Raw genomic sequence first — 19,129 nt, forward strand, 5'->3', positions numbered from 1 at the left:
GGAGCTTTTTACTCCTCACACAATATCTTGAAATTACCCAGAAGTTTCCTTCAACCAAGGATGCTAAGCTCAAACCAGAGCTCTGACAAGACTTGTTTAATATTTAACCAAGTTTACAGACAAGAAATTCACTGCTTTTTTTTGTCTTTCATCCCAGTGTGACTTCGCCTTGGTTGTGCTAACAATAGTACATTCTAATGTTGAACAATCCCAGTGAATGCAAACACAAGAGAAACGTTTTGGGACAAAGGGAGAAAGATGGATTGTAAGCCCTACCTACAGTCACTTTGGCAAAAATTTTCCTGGTGCATAGAAACAATCACAGGCTAGGCTGCTTAGTACACACGTAAATATAGCAGCTATGAACAACGGCACAGTTTGGTCTTCCAGGGAGGCCACGATTCCCCTTTAAAGTGTTTTAACCCAATGTTTCCTAGGGTAGGTTCTCAATCAATCACAATTTCTTTGCTTACAAGTGATCGCTATTCTGTCCAGAAGCAGGTTCCCTTCTTTTCCTCCTCCTATCAATCAGTGGTATTTATTGAGTGCTCACAGGATACACAGTACTGTAATAATAATCATAAGTACTATTACACTGTACTGTTTGAAAGAGTACAAAACAAGAAAATTGGAAGTGGCATTCCTTGCCCTCAAGAGCATTTAAACTCGCTGTGGGTGGGAAATGTGTCTGTTTACTGTTGTACTGTTCTCTCCCAAGCGCTTAGTACAGTGCTCTGAACACAGAAAGTGCTCAATAAATATGATTGATTGAATTAATTTAATATCTGTTCCTCCCTCCTTATTCAGACTGTGAGCCCATTGTGGGACAGGGAATGTGTCTGACTTGATGAACTTGTATCTATCCCAGCACTTGGAATAGTGCTTAATAAATCCCACTATTATTATTGTTATTATTATTACTATTACTATGGAGTTACCAGCTAATGGAGGAAACATCTTAAGCTGCTGGCAAAAGCACAGGGTCTGAAAATTTTGGCCCCAGCCTTATTCTGCAGAAAGGTTATGTATGCACCATTCTGTTCATCAACCGAGCAAGGGATTGCATGCCAAATAAATGGACCAGATCTGAAGACAACCTAGGATCCAGAGTCAAAAAACAGTAAAGCATTTTTGTGTAATTTGGGCAGTGGAGTCTCTCACGTTGTTATTCTGGGCCTAAAAGCAGAACCGAGCCAATTAGACAGTTGATGGTTCATTTTGGCTGGCGTGAGCAGACATAACAAGAAGCAACAAAGGTCTAGTGGATAGAACACAGGCCTGGGAGTCAGAAGGACCTGGGTTCTAATCCTAGCTCCGCCACTTGTCTGCTGTGTAACCATGGGCAAGTCACTTCACTTCTCTGTGCCTCAGTGATCTCATCTGTAAAATGGGGATTAAGATTGTGAACCCTAGATGGGACACGGACTGTGTCCAAGCCCATTAGCTTGCATCTACCCCTACACTTAGTACAGTGCCTGGCATATAATAAGCACTTAATACAAGAAAAAAACCCCAAAACTGTAAGAGATTGGGTACCGAGTATTACAGGGCTAAATTAATATTTCTTCCACTTTTGAGTGCTAATTTTCTGGACGAGCATCCCGCCCTTTAAATCTACCAACCTGAATTATGGGGGATATGGAGGGTCTTCATCAAAAGGAGGGGGTGGAAGCTTTCTGCAGGCTTCTGATCTCTTCCCTACCTGTCCCATCTTGGACCAACAGTGAGGTAGAAAGACTTGCCCCAGGTCACACAGCGGGCAAGTGGCGGTATTAACGTCTAAGCCCATCTAGCATCATCGGGGGAAAATATTTTTTAGAATAAACCACTTACACTTGCCAACCAATGTTCTACTACCTTCTCGAGAGAAATTATGATACAGTAACAAGTGTTTCTAAAGGAAAATAAATGTTTCTGTGGTGACAGCCAAAACTAATATTTTCTTCTTAAGCCATTTCACCTGCCATGTCATCTAAATCATCCCCTATTCCAATGGGCTAGTAAATCAAGGCAAGGAAGGTTGGCAAGCCTATACAGCAGATATTTTAGCTTCTCAGTTGGCACATACACTGTGAAAATCGTGGATTAAATTAAGATGTAGCTGATTGAAGTTTTCAGAAACCTTATCATTACCCCTCACAATGAAAGAGTTACAAATTCACACCCTATCCAGGAGTGGAGTCATTCTCTCTAATTGACTACTCTAATTATATTCGTGCTTCTTTTTCCATGACTTCACCATGGCAATTCAAACAATGAAGGTGAGTTTACTTGATCTGAAAAGCCGGAGCCTTACAATGGCTTACGGTTGCCACCTCAGTCTAAGAGTGAAGTTAGGCTTAAGAAGAAGAAAAAGAGGACTAATAGCAGTATTTGTTTAGCAATTACTGTGTGACAAGCATTTACTGAGCACTGAGATAGGAAGATACCAGAAAGCAGACCAGACAGAGTCCCTGTCCCACACTGGGCTCACAGTTAAAGAGGGAGAGCACAGGTATTCTGTCCCTATTTTACAGATGAGGAAACTGAGGCCCAGAGAAGTTACATGACCTGTCACACAGCAGGCAAACAGTGGAGCCAAAATCAGAATCCATGTCTCTGACTCCAAGGCCCGTGGTCTTTATTATGTTATGCTGCTTCTCAAGGAAGTCTTAATACGTAAGTTTCTTAAGTCTGAAAGACACCAACAGAGTGGAAGGCAGAGCTCAGATCAAAAAAATGTATGTTGGAATAAAAAATGGACAGAAAATAATTCGGCCGTCCTGAGAGTTCAAAGATGATGCTGATGATGCTAAATTTTTAATCATGTGTGACACTTTCTGATGGGCCGCTGACAATCCTTTCACACCAAATTCCTTCATTTCCCCTTTTGGCTCTCCCATCTATCTGCATCGCCTATGCACATGGCTGTGTACCGCTTAAGCACTCTGAAACTCTCCCCAGCCCCACAGCACTTATGTACCCATCCTCTTACTCCATTTTTTCCCCGTGATTTATTTTAATGCCCATCTCGCCCCTGCAGAATATAAGCTCCTCGTGAGCAGGGATCACAAAATAATAATAATCATGAAGGCATTTGTTAAGCACTTACTATGTGCTAAGCACATCTAACAACTCTGTTGTAAATACACTCCCCCAAGCAGTTAGTACAGAGGTAGGGAATGTGTGGGTTTATTGTTGTTTTGTACTCTCCCAAGCTCTTAGTACAGTGCTCTGCACACATTAAGCATTCAATAAATCCTGTTGATTGATTGATGTCCCTGTTTGCACTTTTCCTTCACCTTCACAATATTCCCCAAATCTCTGCTCCGAGACAGTCACCTAATTAGCAGTTGGTGCCTGCCGGCTTTCTGTTGCTCCAACAAAGCGACAACACACCACTGAGGTTTGTTTCATCGTTTCATGAACGTGTTTCTTCAAATCTGCCCTGTGGAGAAACCTCAACTTCTCTTCAGTGTCACAGCCTCAGGACTAGTCTTTTTGAGTAGGAATGACAGTTCTACATTTAAACTGGGTACCCAGGGACATCCAGCAGGTAGCTACTACAGTCGCTGCGGCTCCAGTATTTCAGAAATCCTCCATTTTTTTGTAATAAAATCTAGCCTTGTGTTTGTGTCAGTAGATCACAAACAGCAACTTCAAGTCACCTGCACTTGGGGTTTGGTGCCACATTGAAGTTATGAAATGAAAAAGCTCAAAGTCATACCAAACTCACCTCCTATTTGAACCAGGAAAAAAGTCCATTCTGACCCTGAGAAGAATTTGAATGAATGGGGAAATATGTTGTTATCATTCGTGGCGAAGGATCGTTGTGTCTGGAGCCAAGACAAACTAACTTTACTTGACCTTCTGAGATTTAGACAAAGTGAAACACCTCAAGATTAGAGGAATAAAGGGAGAAAAACAAAGTGGTTTTCTGCTAGAAAAACTGAAGAAAAAGCTACACTGGTTAAAGGCTGGAGAAAGGTACAGCTACCTAATACCTAAGGTAGTTTTTCTGAGTAACAAACTGGATTCCATTCCCTTTACGGACAATGTAGAGAAACGGTGTTAAGGATGACTGATTCTGACAGTTCACAATCTCCATTAATTCGGAGCACTGATTGAACACCTGCTGGGAGAGGGGAACAAGGTGAGGACTGGGACAGTTAAACCCAAATACAAAAACACTTGAGCTAGAAAATAGGGGGTAAGACATGGCAACTGCCCTCATGGAGTTTGCCATCTGGGGGGATAAAAATCAGATTTCCAAATCCGCGTTAATTACTGTTTCACTGAAAAGGCTTTTGAAGAAGACAAAGATCACCTCTCTAGATGTTGCCGAGGACAGGCTAGAGAAACTGAAAAGGAGCATGGCCTATTGGAAAGGGCAAAGGCCCGGAAGTCAGAGGATCTGGGTACTAATCCCTATGCCGCCACTTGTCTGCTGTGTGACCGTGGACAAATCACTTCACTTTTCTGTGCCTCAGTTACCTCATCTGTAAAATGGGGATTAAGACTGGGAGTCCCAAGAACAGGGACTGTGTCCAATCTGATTTGTTTGTTTCTACCCCAACACTTAGTACAGTGCCTGGCTCAGAGTAAGCACTTAACAAATATCATTCCCCAAAAAAAGAGAGAAAGAGAACCATCTGCTTTGGATATGTCCATGTTAATGGTAAAAGGAGTGCCATATAGATCTTGAGGCAAACCACCTGATAGCAGCAGTAACAAGAGCATTTACTGAGTGCCACTTGATGCAGCAGATACTTGAGAAGTACAGAATACCCAAGTGCCTCTTTTCCTATTTAAAAGGAGCTATGCTTCTGGTCACAATCCCTTCTCCACCCTCCCTCAACATGTTAAACGCAATAGCTTGGGCAGTGTAGCCCAGTGTATAGAACATGGGCCCGGGAGTCAGAAGGACCTAGGTACTAGTCCTGGCTCTGTCACTGTCTGCTGTGTGACCTTGGGTGAGTCACTTCTCTCCTCTGAGCCTCAGCTACCTCATTTGTAAAACAGGGTTTAAGACTGGGAGCCCCATGTGGGACATGGACTATGTTGTCCAACTTAATTAGCTTGTATCTACCCCAGTGCTTAGTACAGTGCCTGGCACCTAGTAAGTGCTTAATAAAGACTATTTTAAAAGACAAAAACACCAGCTTGGTTGCTTGGGAAGGGATTTCAAGCTCCACACATTTCTGGGACTCACAGCCCCTGCAAATCCTCAACTGGGGGCACCTTTGGGTGCCCACAACACACCTAGTTCATGGCAGGGGAAGGATGGGACATTCTTGTGCTGGAACTGGCCTCTCACCTTGAAGCAAGGATATCCTCGAATTCCCAGAACTCTCTTCTGTTCTGTTATCCTTGGAGGATGAGAAGCTTAGGACAGATGATTTCTTGAAGTCCTCCCTCCTCCCTTCCCACCACCAATCTCTATAAGTCTTCTTACTACCTTAATTTAAGCCAGAAGAGTTGTTCAGTGATAAGCAATGACCATTTTATGACTGGCAAATATGAAAAATTTGTGGAGATTTCCTCACTGCCCTAGAAAATGTTAATGGTCTGATCACCTTGGTGTGAAGGACAGAATGAAGATGAACATTTAGATTGTCAGATTGAAGCCAACCAAGTGATGAGCATTTAGGAAAAGATGAAGTGGGAGAAAGTAGCTAGCATATTTCGTTGATTGGTATTTCCTTATAAATGAAGAAAAGCAGAATTTAGCATTTAGCACCAAAGTATGAGCGGTAACATATGAAATAAATTGAAGACTCCTGGCTCAGGATTAGATGAATGTAGCGTCTGCCCCTTGGAAAGCAAAGATGTCCTAATTTTGCCTTGCCTAGTGACAGGATGATAGGAGGGAGGCAGCAGTAACACTATTAGGAAAAAGATGAAATACTCGTGTAGGTTTTAAGCTACCCTCTGCCCTACCAATCAGTTGCACTTTCTTCTGAGATGGATTTTTCAACAACAATGACTAGTCATTTGGGGAATTGGAGAGAAAATGAAGTTTAATCAAGAGCTGATGGAACCTACTGATAAAGAAAATATCAAGTGCGAAGAATTCCTGGTGAATTCCCGAGACTCCAAATCGCATCAAACCAACAGTCACTTCATTCATCTAGTCATAAATATTTTTATATGTGGCTCTCCAGTTAGAGTGTAAGCTCTAGGTAGGCAGGAAGGGCCTCTTATACTTCTTTTGGACTTTCCCAGTAGGTGCTCAGTAAATACCATGACTTAGACTGTGAACTCTGATCTGCTTATATTGAATCTACCACACTGCGTGCACATAATAAGCACCAAACAACCACCTCGATTATGATTACCACTTATTACCAGAAGCAGCATGGCTTAGTGGAAAGGGCATGAAACTAGGAATCAGCGAACCTGGTTTCTAATCCCAGCTCTGCCACTTGTCAGCTATGTGACCTTGAACAAGCCACTTAATTTCTCTGGCCTCAGTTCCCTCACCTGAAAAATGAGGACTGAGACAGTGAGCCCCATGAGGGACATGGACTGTGTCCAATCTGAAGAGGTTGTAATAACCCCAGTGTTTAGTACAGTGCCTGGCACATAGTAAGCGCTTAAAAATACCATTAAATAAAAATAAGATGTGGTAGTGTTTTAAATCACTAGATTAGATTGCTAGATTTTAATCTCCATAAAGGCAGGAATTGTGTCCACCACCTCTATTGTACTGAAATCTCCCAAACAGTACAGTATTCTGCAATTAATCAATGATATTTATTGAGTGCTTACTATGTACAGAGCACTGAACTAAGGGCTTGGGAGAGGACAATATAATAATAATAATAATGATAATAATAGTGACTTTTTAATAACTTACAATGTGCCAGGCACTGTACTAAGCACTGGTGGGGGGATAAGAGCAAATCAAGTTGGACACAATCCCTGTCCCATGTGGGGCTCACAGTCCCCATCCCCATTTTATAGAGATAACTGAGGACCAGAGAAGTGAAGTGACTTGCCCAAGGTCACACAGCAGACAAGTGACGGAGCCGGGATTAAAACCTAGGACCTTCTGACTCCTAGGCCTCTGCTCTATCCACTACACCATGCTGCTTCTCACTCAACAGAATACAAAAGAAAAACAGATATGTTCCCTGCCCAAAATGAGTTTATCATCTAGGGGGGAAATGATGTAAGTAGTGTGGCAAAAAACTCATTATAAAAGCTTATGACAATTTAAGGGTTTGTCTTGAGGCATATCTTAGTAGGTATTCCTACTGACTGAGATTTTACAGGATGTGAGTGGGGCTTATAAAACCAGTGGGTAACTGACAATCTCTCTCCATCAGATTTAGGTGCAGATTGCTTTTTTAAGCCCTGCTGCATTTGTTACTTACAGTTATTATGATATCTGTTAAGCACTTACTATGTGTCAAGCACTTTTCTAAGTGCTGAGGTAGATACAAGTTAATCAGGTTGGACACAGTCCTTGCCCCACATGAGGTTCACGGTCTAAGTAGGAGGGAGAAGAGGTACTGAATCCCCATATTACCGTTGAGGAAACTGAGGCTCAGAGAAGTGAAGTGATTTGCCCAAGGTCACACAGCAGGTACGTGGCAGAGCGGGGATTAGAACCCAGCTCCTCTGACCCCCAGACTCGTCCTCTTTCCCCCAGGCCCACGCTGCTTCCCATAAAGGCTGTGGCTGGCTTTATTTTCTTTTCTCCCTTTCAATGTTATGTACTTCTTGAGGTCTTTGTTCCTTGACATTTCTGACTGCTCTAAGTCAAGCTGACCTGCTTTTGCAGTTGCCTGCCAACTATCCTCTGATATGTACTACATCATTTGAGGATTTACTTCATTGTATCTCTAAAATGATTCTTCTGCTCCCCCTGTGGACAGTAGTTCCATTCCTGCTCACCAAAGAGCAGCTGTTTAAGTATCCTATCACTGTCCAATCTCCTAAAATGTATTAGAGTGTCACAAACAAATAAGTATAGTTAAGAGCTCATCTAATTCCTAAAAAATAAATCCCCGATTCTAAAACGCCACTAAAAAAAAAAAATCAAAAATAGGTTTCTTCTTTTTATGTTTGAGTCTTGATAGGGGATGAATGACCCTCTCCATCCACGAAGGTATCATCGAAGGATCCACGAAGGTACCATCATCAAAGGTGATGATGAACTCTTATTGAACTCTTATTATGTGCAGAGCACTGTATCAAGTGTTGGGGAAAGTGCAACACAACAGACTTGGTAGACAAGTTCCCTGCCCACAAGAAGCTTATGATTTAAAGGGTATAAACCAAGTTCCTAGTTCAGGTGTTCAGATTTCAGGAAGTATTCTTTCCTTGAAGACAAGCACATGAAGTAGTCACAGTCTCGCCTGATTATTTTCACCCAGTACAGCCTTCTGGAACTTTTGTGTAGCCTAATGTTGTGTTTTGCTTGGCTGTTTTTCAATTCGATTAGTAATTACAGAGGATCTTTCTTGTCAAATATACCCCTGAGAAAAGGAATACAATCCCATCTCGGCTGGGATGCTCTGTATCCCTTGTCTTGTTCATTTTTATTAGCTGCTTGGCATCACTGCTTTCTTGAAAGAGGCCTGGTGAGCACAGGCTATATAAAACCACAGGTGAGCTGATGTCAATTTTAAGACAGAACTGCAATGGAACATGGAACATAAACCCTGGACAAGTTCAAAATTCCCTCGTGGCTCTTAAACTCTCAATCAGACCTTGAACTGCAGTCTTGTTTTCTGGTCTTAGCTCTAAGATCCTCAGTATTCAACTATGCTAATAATTATTACTAAGAATAATTATGAAGAAGAGACCTTTAAGCATTCCCACTACCCCTCTAAAATGTACGCTCGTCGTGGGCAGGGAACAGATCTACCAACTGTTATAGCAGCATGGCACAGTGGAGAGAGCTTGGGTCTGGGAGTCAGAAGGCCATGGGGTTCTAATCCAAGCTCCACCACTCATCTGCTGTGAGACCTTGGGCAAGTCACTTGACTTCCTCTGTGCCTGGTTAACTATCTGTACAATGGGGAATAAGACTGTGAGACCCTCGTGGGACAGGGACTGTGTGCAACTCGATTTTCTTGTATCCACCCCAGTACTTAGTCCAGAGATTGGCACAGAGTAACTGTTTAAATACCACAATTATTATTATGCAATTATTATTATCATTACTATCCCAAAGGTGTAGCATGTGTTCTGCACATAGTAAGTGCTCAATTAATACCATCAACTGATTGATTCCACAACCCAAAGGGATTATTTATTACAAAAAGATACATCATGCTCAAATGAAACCTTTAGATTTTGTGTGCCTGGGTTATTCATTAACACTCATCCAGATTTTTTGACTGTGCTCTCTCCATCAGGCCATGGCACTTCTCATTTATTTGACCATTTGTGCAGCAAAGCTGGGTGTCAGTAGGGAAGGCAGTATCTGCAAGACTTTTACAGAGTAATGAAAAATAAATGCTACTCCCACCCCAAAAAAACAGTGTCCATATCACTGACACATTTACTCTAAATCCCAACTTAAAACTCACTCATAATATAAACAAATTCTCTTTTTGTGAATTTGATTGCTTTGAAGTAAGTGGTTTCTTGGACAGATCCTCCAAGCTCCCCGAATCCCCATTTATTTCTCTGAAAGTTGTGCATTTTAAGGGTTTGAGGTTTCAGAAGCTTGAGGCCATTTAAAGCCCTTTACAGAAGACAAAGGTTATCATCGCCCTCTGGAGGGGCTTCTGCTGTACTGACATATACTCCTAAATCCAACTGCTTTTTTCCCCTGCAAACCCCAGATTGGATTTAGCGACCTGGGTGCAAATCCACAGCACGCTCAGTTTCCACTTTAACCAGTTTTGCCCACCACAGAAAAAGGCTTCATTCTAGCACAGATCTCCCCGGGGTCAACAGGTATTTGAAACAAGTATCTTGTTCCCAAGCCCTGGCTCTTGAGCTATTCAATAAGTCCAGCAGGCGGCAGGAAGCCTTGTGAAAAGACGACAGGTCTGCGAGGAAGGGGACCCGGGCTTTAGTCAGTTTGGCCACCTGCTTGCTGTGTGACCTTGGGCTACTCACTTCGCTTCCCTGGGCCTCAGTTTTGTGCCTCAGTTCCCTCATCTGTAAAATGGGGATTAAGTCTGTGAGCCCCATGTGGGACAACCTGATTACCTTGTATCTACCCCAGCGCTTAGAACAGTGCTTGGCACATAATAAGCGCTTAAGAAATACCATCATCATCACTATCATCAAGGGGGAGGGGAAGGAGGTTTGGAAACAGACACATCGGGGCCAACGAAACACTAAAACTGGGTCTAGACTGTAAGTTCATTATAATGTACTCTCCCAAGTGCTTAGTCCAGTGCTCTGAAAAAAAGACAGCGCTCCATAAATACGACTGACTGATCAAGGGACAAGGACGATTATGCAAAACACGTAATACACAAAATAAAAAACCCAAGCTGAGGTTAGGTGACAGAGGGTGAGGTTTTCGGGCAGGAAGGGGAAAATGAACATCGTGGTGCTTACCTGGTTTGTTGGGCCGCTGCCAGCTGGGGGTTTTGGCCAAGTTGGCAGCTCCCGGGGGCCTGAAAGCTGCAGGAGTGGAGAAGCTGGCCACCCCTGGCCTGCCAGTGGCGGGGGGTTCAGTTCCCTCTGCCGGGCTCCTCGCTGAGGAGACAGGATAAGCTGGAGTGTTGCTGCAGAGGGCAGAGAGGGAGAGCGGGGTGAGCGAAGGGTATTCGGGAAGTGGTAACATGAAAATACAAGGAAATGGGCATTTCTTCCTTCCAAAAGCAGTGGCATTTATCTTATATTTGTTTCCAAGCCCTGGGACAGATACAAGGTCATCAGGTGGGCCACAGTTCCTGTCCCACACAACCCAGCTCACAGTCTTAGGAGAAAGGAGAACAGGCACTAAATCTCCATTTTACGGATGAGGCGACTGAGGCTCAGAGAGGCTAAGTGACTTGCCAAGACCACACAGCAGGCAGGTGGAAGAGTTGGTGATGAGAACCCAGGGCCTCGGTCTCCCAGGTCTATGTTCCTTCCACTAGGCCACGCCGTTTCTCAGTTGAATTGCATTCATAATGAGACAAAAGGTCTCCAAAGAGAGCAAATGTCCCCATATAGCCTAGGCAACGGCCATATTCATTCATTCAATCATATTTAGTAAATGCTTACTGTGTGCAGAGGACTGTACTAACTACCATTTGTAGGATGGTAGCTAACAGAAAAAGGCTAGGACTGGAGGTCAGGAGACTTGAATTCTAATCCCACCTCAGCCACTGGCCTGCTGCATCAACTTGGACAAGTCACTTTACTTCTCTGTGCCTCAGTTACCTCATCTGTGCAATGGAGATGAAGAATGTGTGTCTCACAAGGATATGGACAGTAATTAATTTGTATCTACTCCAGTACTTAGTTCAGTGCCTGGCATATAGTAAGCGCTTAATATACACCGTAAACAAAATATATGGGAGAAATGTCCATAGTTGTTGAATTTGGAGAGAGCTGTTTTCTGCCAGATTATCAAGTGGGGGAGGTGTTCCAACAAATGATTATCACCTAAATGATCATTAAAAAAATAAGGAACCAGGGCTAAGAACAGACAAAGAGATGCTAACTAATGGGCATAGTGAGGTGTACTTTTACATAATAACAATAATAATAGTGGGATTTATTAAGCACTTATTAGGGGCCAAGCATATGCTTATCACTGGGGTGGATGCAAGATTATCAGATGAGACACAGTCTCTGTCCCAAGATAAGGGTTAGAGAGACCAGACATATTATCCTTAATTAACAGATGAAGAAACTAAAGCACAGAGAAGTTAAGTATCACGGCTAAGGTCATACAGCAGGCAAGTGGCAGAGCTGGGATCAGAATATAAATCCTCTAATTTACAGGCCGGTATTTGTTCCATTAGGCCAAGAGAAGCAGCGTGGCTCAGTGGAAAGAGCATGGGCTTGGGAGTCAGAGGTCATGAGTTTGAGTCCCGGCTCTGCCACTTGTCAGCTGTGTGACTGGGCAAGTCACTTAACTTCTCTGTGCCTCAGTTACCTCATCTGTAAAATGGGGATTACCTGTGAGCCTCACATGGGACAACCTGATTACCCTGTATCTACCCCAGCGCTTAGAACAGTGCTTGGCACATAGTAAGGGCTTTACAAATACCAACATTATTATTATTATTATTATTTCCCAGAGTGGTTAAATGACTTGTCCAAAGTTACACAGCTGGCCAGTGGCTGAGGTGGGATTAGAATACAGGTCTCCTGACCTCCAGTTTTAGCCTTGTTCTATTAGCTGCCATCCTAGACCCATCAAAACTCCCAACTCTTCCCACTACATAGGGCTGATTTTAATCAGGAGTGAAGCTCTTAGGGATGCCAGTTGAAAGCAACGTTATGTGCCAGTGATCCAGAAAGTGACAGATGCAGAGAGAACAGCCTATGGCTTATTTATTAAAGCAATAAAGACAACCTAAGTGGAAAAGTCTACACAAATACAGTTGTGTATTTCTTCAGAAGGCCCGAAATAGCTGCAGCTGTAAAGGCCTCCCACATGTGTAAATGTTACTAATTTCAACTCTTTATGACAAATGGCCTCAGGGAGATTGATAATATCTTGAGTTTCCCCAAATTTGGCTCCCATCTCCTTTATGGTCTTAGAGAGAAGTTTGTGGTTTAAAAATGTCTAACCACGAACTGCGGTTAAAATGATATTCACATTAAGAGTGGCAGATCTGAGGTGAAGCCTTGTGGCGGAATTCAAGCACGAAAGACACAACTTCTAAAAGCGGTTCTCCAACAAGAGATATGCCACAGTATGTCCTAGTGGAAAAAGCATGGGCCTGGGAGTCAGAGGTCATGGGTTCTAATTCTGGCTCTGTCACGTGTCTGCTATGGGACCTTGGGCAAGTCACTTCACTTCTCTGTGCCTCAGTTACCTCATCTGTAAAATGGGGATCAAGAGCGTGAGCCCCATGAGGGATATGGGCTATGTCCAACCTGATTACCTTGTATCTACCCCAGTGCTTAGAACTCTGCTTGGCACATAGTAAGTGCTTAACAGATGCCACAATTATTATTACTATTATTATTTTTTATTGAGACGCATGTCCTGAAAATCTGCTGGGGTAAAGAAGCATAGCTGCACTGAATTATATGTGTTTTCTTCTTAGAGAAAGACAAGTGCACGTATCCCATATTACACATCAGTACTATATGCGAGAAGTTCTGCAGTTGGCTTTGTACATAAAATCTAAAATAAAGCCCCATGGTCCTTCCCCAAGAAGCAAAAATGAACTTTCAGTGTCCAAGATCCAATTTATCTCACGTTTATATTCTTTTGCAGTTTGTTCAAGTCAAACAAGTGAAGAACAGCTTCCAACTGGGGATGTTTGGGAGGCAGGAAGACTGATTTTTCAAAGAGAAAACTTCTTTGTTCAGGAGGAGTTCATTGTGACATTCACTCTGAATCCCGGATCAGTTCAAGAGAGAAATTAACAATGGTCTACACAACAATTCAATAACAGGCTAACAATCTTAGAAGTGGAAACAAGAAAAAAAATCTAGAAATGGAAAGGCATATGGAAGACCTTAAATAGGTTCTTAATTAACCATCATCCAATTTCAATATTGCATTTTGGTAAAAATACAATAGGCATTAGATACCCCGTGGCTCCTTTTTATACACATGTGGTTCTGTTTACACTGTACATTTTCGCTAATTATAATAATTACAGTATTTGTCATGTGCTTACTGTGTGTCAAGTACAATTCTAAGGGCTGGGGTAGATATGAACCAGATTGGACACAGTCCCTGTCCCACATGGGGCTCACAGTATCAGTAGGAGAGAGAATAGGTACTGTATCCCCATTTTACAGATGGCAAAACGGATGCACAGTGATGTTACTGATTATGCTCTTTCCATTAGGCAACACTGCTTCTCACGCTGCTAGAAGATTGTGTGGAAATTAGAGAATGTTCTTCCAACAGTATGAGCTTTTGTGGACCCAGGGTGTCATGGCAGTGGGTAAAATGAACTGTGTGCATGTGTGCATTAAACACATGGGGATTTTTCTTTCCCTCAGGGCAAGAATGCAGCCTCCCCACCATTGGAGGAAAAGAGGAAAACCACATGCACTAAGTTTTTTAGGCCAAAATCTGAGAGTGAGGATGACACTTGGATTGAAGCCATTAAATACTACAATATCATAATATAATCATGATAATAATAATAATAAAGTATTACTCCACATTCAAGTTTACTTTCAATGCTAAGTAACCTTTGACTTTTTCTTATAGATGGATGCTAATGCTTCGATTATAATAATAACTGTAGCATTAGTTAAGCTCTTTCCTTGTGCCAAGCAAGATTAAAGATAATCATGTCTGACGCAGTCCATGTCTAAGTGGACAGAAGAACAGTTACTGAATTTGCATTTTGCAGATGAAGAAACAGGCACAGAGAAGTAAAGTGACTCTACCCAAAGCCACACAACCCCTTCTACACAGAGGCATCATTTCTAATGTGGGTATAAAAATAAGGCAGGGGTTTTAGGTGGGGAGGAATGAGGATTGGAAGGGGGCAGATTTAAGTTATTGGGTCATAATGCCACTGATTGGGGTCTACTGGATTCAGCATGCCTGGGCATCCAGTCCCAATAACTATGGGGTGAGCACAGTTGTTGTCCTCATGGGGTCCCTGTGCTAATACTAATGCTAACTCGTATTTTGTAAAGTGCTTACTATGTGCTGAGTACTGTACTAAGCCCTGGGGTAGATAGAAGATAATCAGTCCCACATGGGGCTCGCCGTCTAAGTAGGTGGGAGAACAGGGACTGAACCCTCATTTTACAGATGAGGAAACTAAGGTATGGAGAACTGAAGTGTCTTGCTCAAGGTCATACTCCAGCAAGTGGCAGAGCCAAAATGAGAACCCAGGTCCTCTGATTCCCAGTCCTGGGATCTTTCCACTAGGCCAAACCACTTCAAAATCATCTCCCCATCTTTTGTGCAGTGGTGGTCAATGTTAGCAGCTATTCTCTATAAAAACACAGGACCAGAGTCACAAATTGAGTCAGTAATGCCAGGCTGATGTTCTTTGGGCAAACATGACACCAGGATGACTGAACTGGAGAAGTAAGAGGTGACTCTTCCATACAACCAGTCACTGCTTCAGACTCAACGAGACTCCTGCTTCCAAGAGGATAAACAAAGTATGAGGAGGGAGGGATCCAATGGAGAGCAACAGAACTACAAAGATTCAATGAGATCACTCACAGAGACAGAAGCTGGACAGATAAATTCCTTTCTCCCTGACCCTGAGGATTTAGGCAAAACTGAGAAGGAGTGTGGCCTAGTGGAAAGAGCACGGGTCGGGGTGTCAGAAGAGTTGGATTCTAATCCCAGCTCCATCACTTGTCTGCTGTGTGACCTTGGGCAAGTTACTTTACTTCTTGGTACAATCAGTTTCCTCATCTGTAAAATGGGGATTAAGACTGTGTTTCCTGTATGGGAAACAGACTGTATCCAACCTGGTTAGCTTGGATTTACCCAGCACTTAGTAGAGTACCTGGCACATAGCAAGCACTTAACAAATTCCATTTAAAAAAACTAAATAACTCCTTCAGAGAAGAGATGACCTGGGAAAGATTAAACTACTTCAGATCTATGAAGAACTATTATAAAGAACATGAGGATAATACTAATAATTATTATCATTATGGCATTTATTGAGCACTTTACTGTGTGTAGAGCACTGCTTAACGCACTGCAAGTTAATCAGCAGCAATTACCGATTGAATGGATTCTTACTTGGAATTTTCATGTGTAAACTTATTTATCCGACCACTTCACCTCAATGTAAACTATGCCCTGCTTTGTCCCTCTTCTATGTACCTTATTTATAGATCACTTTTATCCATCTTTCCTACTGGTCTGTGAGCTCCTAAAGGACAGGGGCCATGCGCCTTAATTCTGTTGAACTCTCCCAAGCTCCTCAGTAGAGAGGTTTACCCTTAGGGTTCATTCATTCATTCAATAGTATTTATTGAGCGCTTACTATGTGCACAGCACTGTAATAGGCGATTGGAGTGTACAATTCAGCAACAGATAGAGACAATCCCTGCCCAATAACAGGCTCACAGTCTAAACATGAGGCTCAAAGTCTCAACTCCCATTTTACAGATGAGATAACCGAGGCACAGAGAAGTTAAGGGTTCTAATCGCGGCTCCACCACTTGTCTGCTATGTAACCTTAGGCAAGCCACTTCACTTCTCTGGGCCTCCATTACCTCATCTGTAAAATGGGGATTGAGACTGTGAGACCCACATGGGACAGCAACTGTGTCCAACTCAATTTTCTTGTATCTACTCCAATGCTTAGTACAGTGCCTGGCACATAGTGAGGGCTTAACAAATACCTTCATTATTGTTATTAATAGTAGCAGCAGTTGTACCAGTAATGTGGTTTACTGGGTGACTACTGACTGCAGTGCACTGTACTGAGGCCCTGGGGTGATATCTCTGAAGGAAAAGCCACGTTCCCTGACCACCAGGAGCTTACGTTCCTCTGGGGGAAGCAGGCATAAAAATATGTATTAAACAGATGGGCCCAGAATAAACTGAATATCGATGAGAATCCCGATCACTCCTAATCTTCACTACTGACCAAAGGGAGGAAAGTTAATAGGAGAATTGACAAATGCTGGCCAGGTTTAGCCAGGGTGGTTGTGGGAAAATCACCTCTTGTGGAGTCCTTAGTGAAAGTTGGGACTGTAGTTTGTAGAGGGTCAAAGTGACTGCCTTTCTACTGGGTGGCTTTAAGCTAAATCTTAGATCAAATGATACCTCCAAGGGTGTTTTAACCCTCCCCACTGATCCATCACCTCAGTAATTCTGCAGCTTTACCCATCCTAGGAGAATCATTTAAAATATTCATTTTAGAAGTACCCAAGGTCTTATTAAATCCTAAAGAAGTGACATCTAAGAAATCACCTAAAGGAAGGTGGTTTCTTAAATATTATTACAGTAATAGTCTTCTAACCCTTCTTCCTTTGATCTCTATTTCTGCAGTTTACTAGTATTTAGATAATCCAGTTTCTACAGTAGACTATATCCAAAAGGCACCAGAATAATACGGGGCACAAAAGTCAGCCCTAAGAACAAATCTTGAAGTGAATGGGAATACGTTTTTGCTCTGAAAAAATGTCAGGGCCACACACGGCGACTTTAATAGGTTTTTTTTTTTAACTGAAGCTAAAATACTATAACCGGTCTGAATAAAAGTAGAACCATTTGGTCTACAACCCCGTAACTAATTGAAACTTATTAAAGTATACATGCTTGGGCCGTTAAGTATTACATTTTATAGGCAGATAAAGTCATAGAACTACAATAAAAAATACTGGTCTTGTAGACCATGTGGCCCTACCACAAAGTTAAGTTTCATGAAATAATTCCGCCCAAGTTGAAAGTGCAGTTTCAGAAGGTCACAGCTGGGCTTTGCCCTTTAAGATTCACTAGTGTGATGGAGCTCTTTTAGCCAAGGAAAGAACTAGTCAGATGGAAAAATGGAGATCTTCCACTGGCTCCCTGACAACCTTAGCTGGGGAAAGTGAGTTTCCCTGCAACTGTGATTTCCCCCTTGGCAAATTAAAGCTGCTACCCTTCATCTGAATGTTCCTGGCAGGGCTTAAGGGTATATCAACACACACTGAAATTATTCACTGGTTTTCACGATCACTATTTCCAAACTGGGCAGTTTAACTGGTTTTTCTTGAGTGTTGCTTATCTTTCATGGACCAGGCCATAGTGAAGGACCTAGGACACTACCATTAAATACTCTAATAAATATTAAATTAAAACACTAACTCTTTTGAAAGGAGGCTGCTGAATGTTGATCTATAGAAGGGTCACCCACGGGCAGGGAAAACATTTCAAAATATAGTGAACTTCACTCTCAAAACAGCCATGATCAAACGGGAGACAACAGTAGCCGAGAATCAATCAATCAATCAATCTGTACTGTGTGTTCAGCTTTTACTCAGTGCAGAGCACTATTTTAAGCTCTTGGAAGAGTTTGATGAAGCTAGTAGATGCACGATCCCTGCCCTCAAGGAGATTAGTCTCCAAGGGAAATCAGGAGAAGGCTGGCGATTCTTGAGCAGAGGATTCAGGGAGACCTGGAGTTCAGGTACACAGCAGGCAAGTGGCAAATGTGGGTTTAGAACACAGGTCCTGACTCCCAGGCCTGTGCTCTTTCCACTAGTCCATACTGCTTCTCATTTATTGGATTATAGATCAAGCACATTCAGCTCTTTGGAAGAAAAATACACCACGAATCTACATGACATCTGATGAATCACTTTTCTCATTTCAAGGACCTGGCACCTGATCTTACACAGGGAATTCAAGGACTCACAGGTACAGAGCATAATGGGAATTTAACACCACTTCTTGGGTTTCTCTGGCAAAAATGAATCTCTTAAAATCACCATATCTCAGAACTAGAATGGGGGTGCCAAGGCATAAATCAGAGATTCTCACTTCTATCCGCTTTAGAAACTCCCAGGAGCTTCTGGGGCTACTTTTCCCCATCCCTGTCCTTCCCTTAAACCAAAACCCCAGCCACGGGTTGGCGCCAGGATCCTCATGGGGAGAAACCAGTTTGAGGGATCCATGTGACCATGGGAGGAAAAAATGGATGATGGGAAGGGGAGAGAGGGAAGAGAGACAAAGTCCCAGAAGACCTCCCTGCCTGAGAGAGAGAAAGGTAAGAATGGAAGAGGGGTTGGTTGAGTCCTGGCCGCTTAGGAAGGAAGGACCTGTGTCTGAATGAGGCAGAAGATGGTCAGGGTCCTGTACTGCTGGCAGGGGGCAGAGAAAAAGTCCTGGACAAGAGCCCACTTCCCAGCATCCCCCACTCTCGGGTGTGAGGGAATTACTTATGACACCTTTCGTGACTCTTCCATGGACCTCTGGGATAAAGAAATGAGAACTGCACTCACCATTTGTAATTAAAGGAAATAACTGAAATGACGAAGGGAACAACTATGAGTTCAACTCTACTTCAAGGGACAGTCACTGAAAAAACTGCTTTTAGGAAGCATGCTAAGAGAAAGTCACAATGCAATA

General features: G+C 42.7%; 1 protein-coding gene across 7 annotated transcripts in view; it reads right to left on the reverse strand.

Moving 5' to 3' along the window:
- The window catches only part of LOC100081375 (PDZ and LIM domain protein 5), a 205,032-nt gene that overhangs the window by 16,984 nt on the left and 168,919 nt on the right, over window positions 1-19,129 (reverse strand). For all 7 annotated transcript variants that reach the window (XM_029076919.1, XM_029076924.1, XM_029076923.1 and 4 more), the window contains one exon: window positions 10,513-10,682. In XM_029076919.1, the coding sequence (XP_028932752.1) occupies window positions 10,513-10,682 (170 nt within the window). The remainder of the gene's footprint in view (window positions 1-10,512; window positions 10,683-19,129) is intronic.

This window comes from Ornithorhynchus anatinus, chromosome 12 (genome assembly GCF_004115215.2).
Source record: "Ornithorhynchus anatinus isolate Pmale09 chromosome 12, mOrnAna1.pri.v4, whole genome shotgun sequence".
Classification (NCBI taxonomy): Eukaryota; Metazoa; Chordata; class Mammalia; order Monotremata; family Ornithorhynchidae; genus Ornithorhynchus; species Ornithorhynchus anatinus.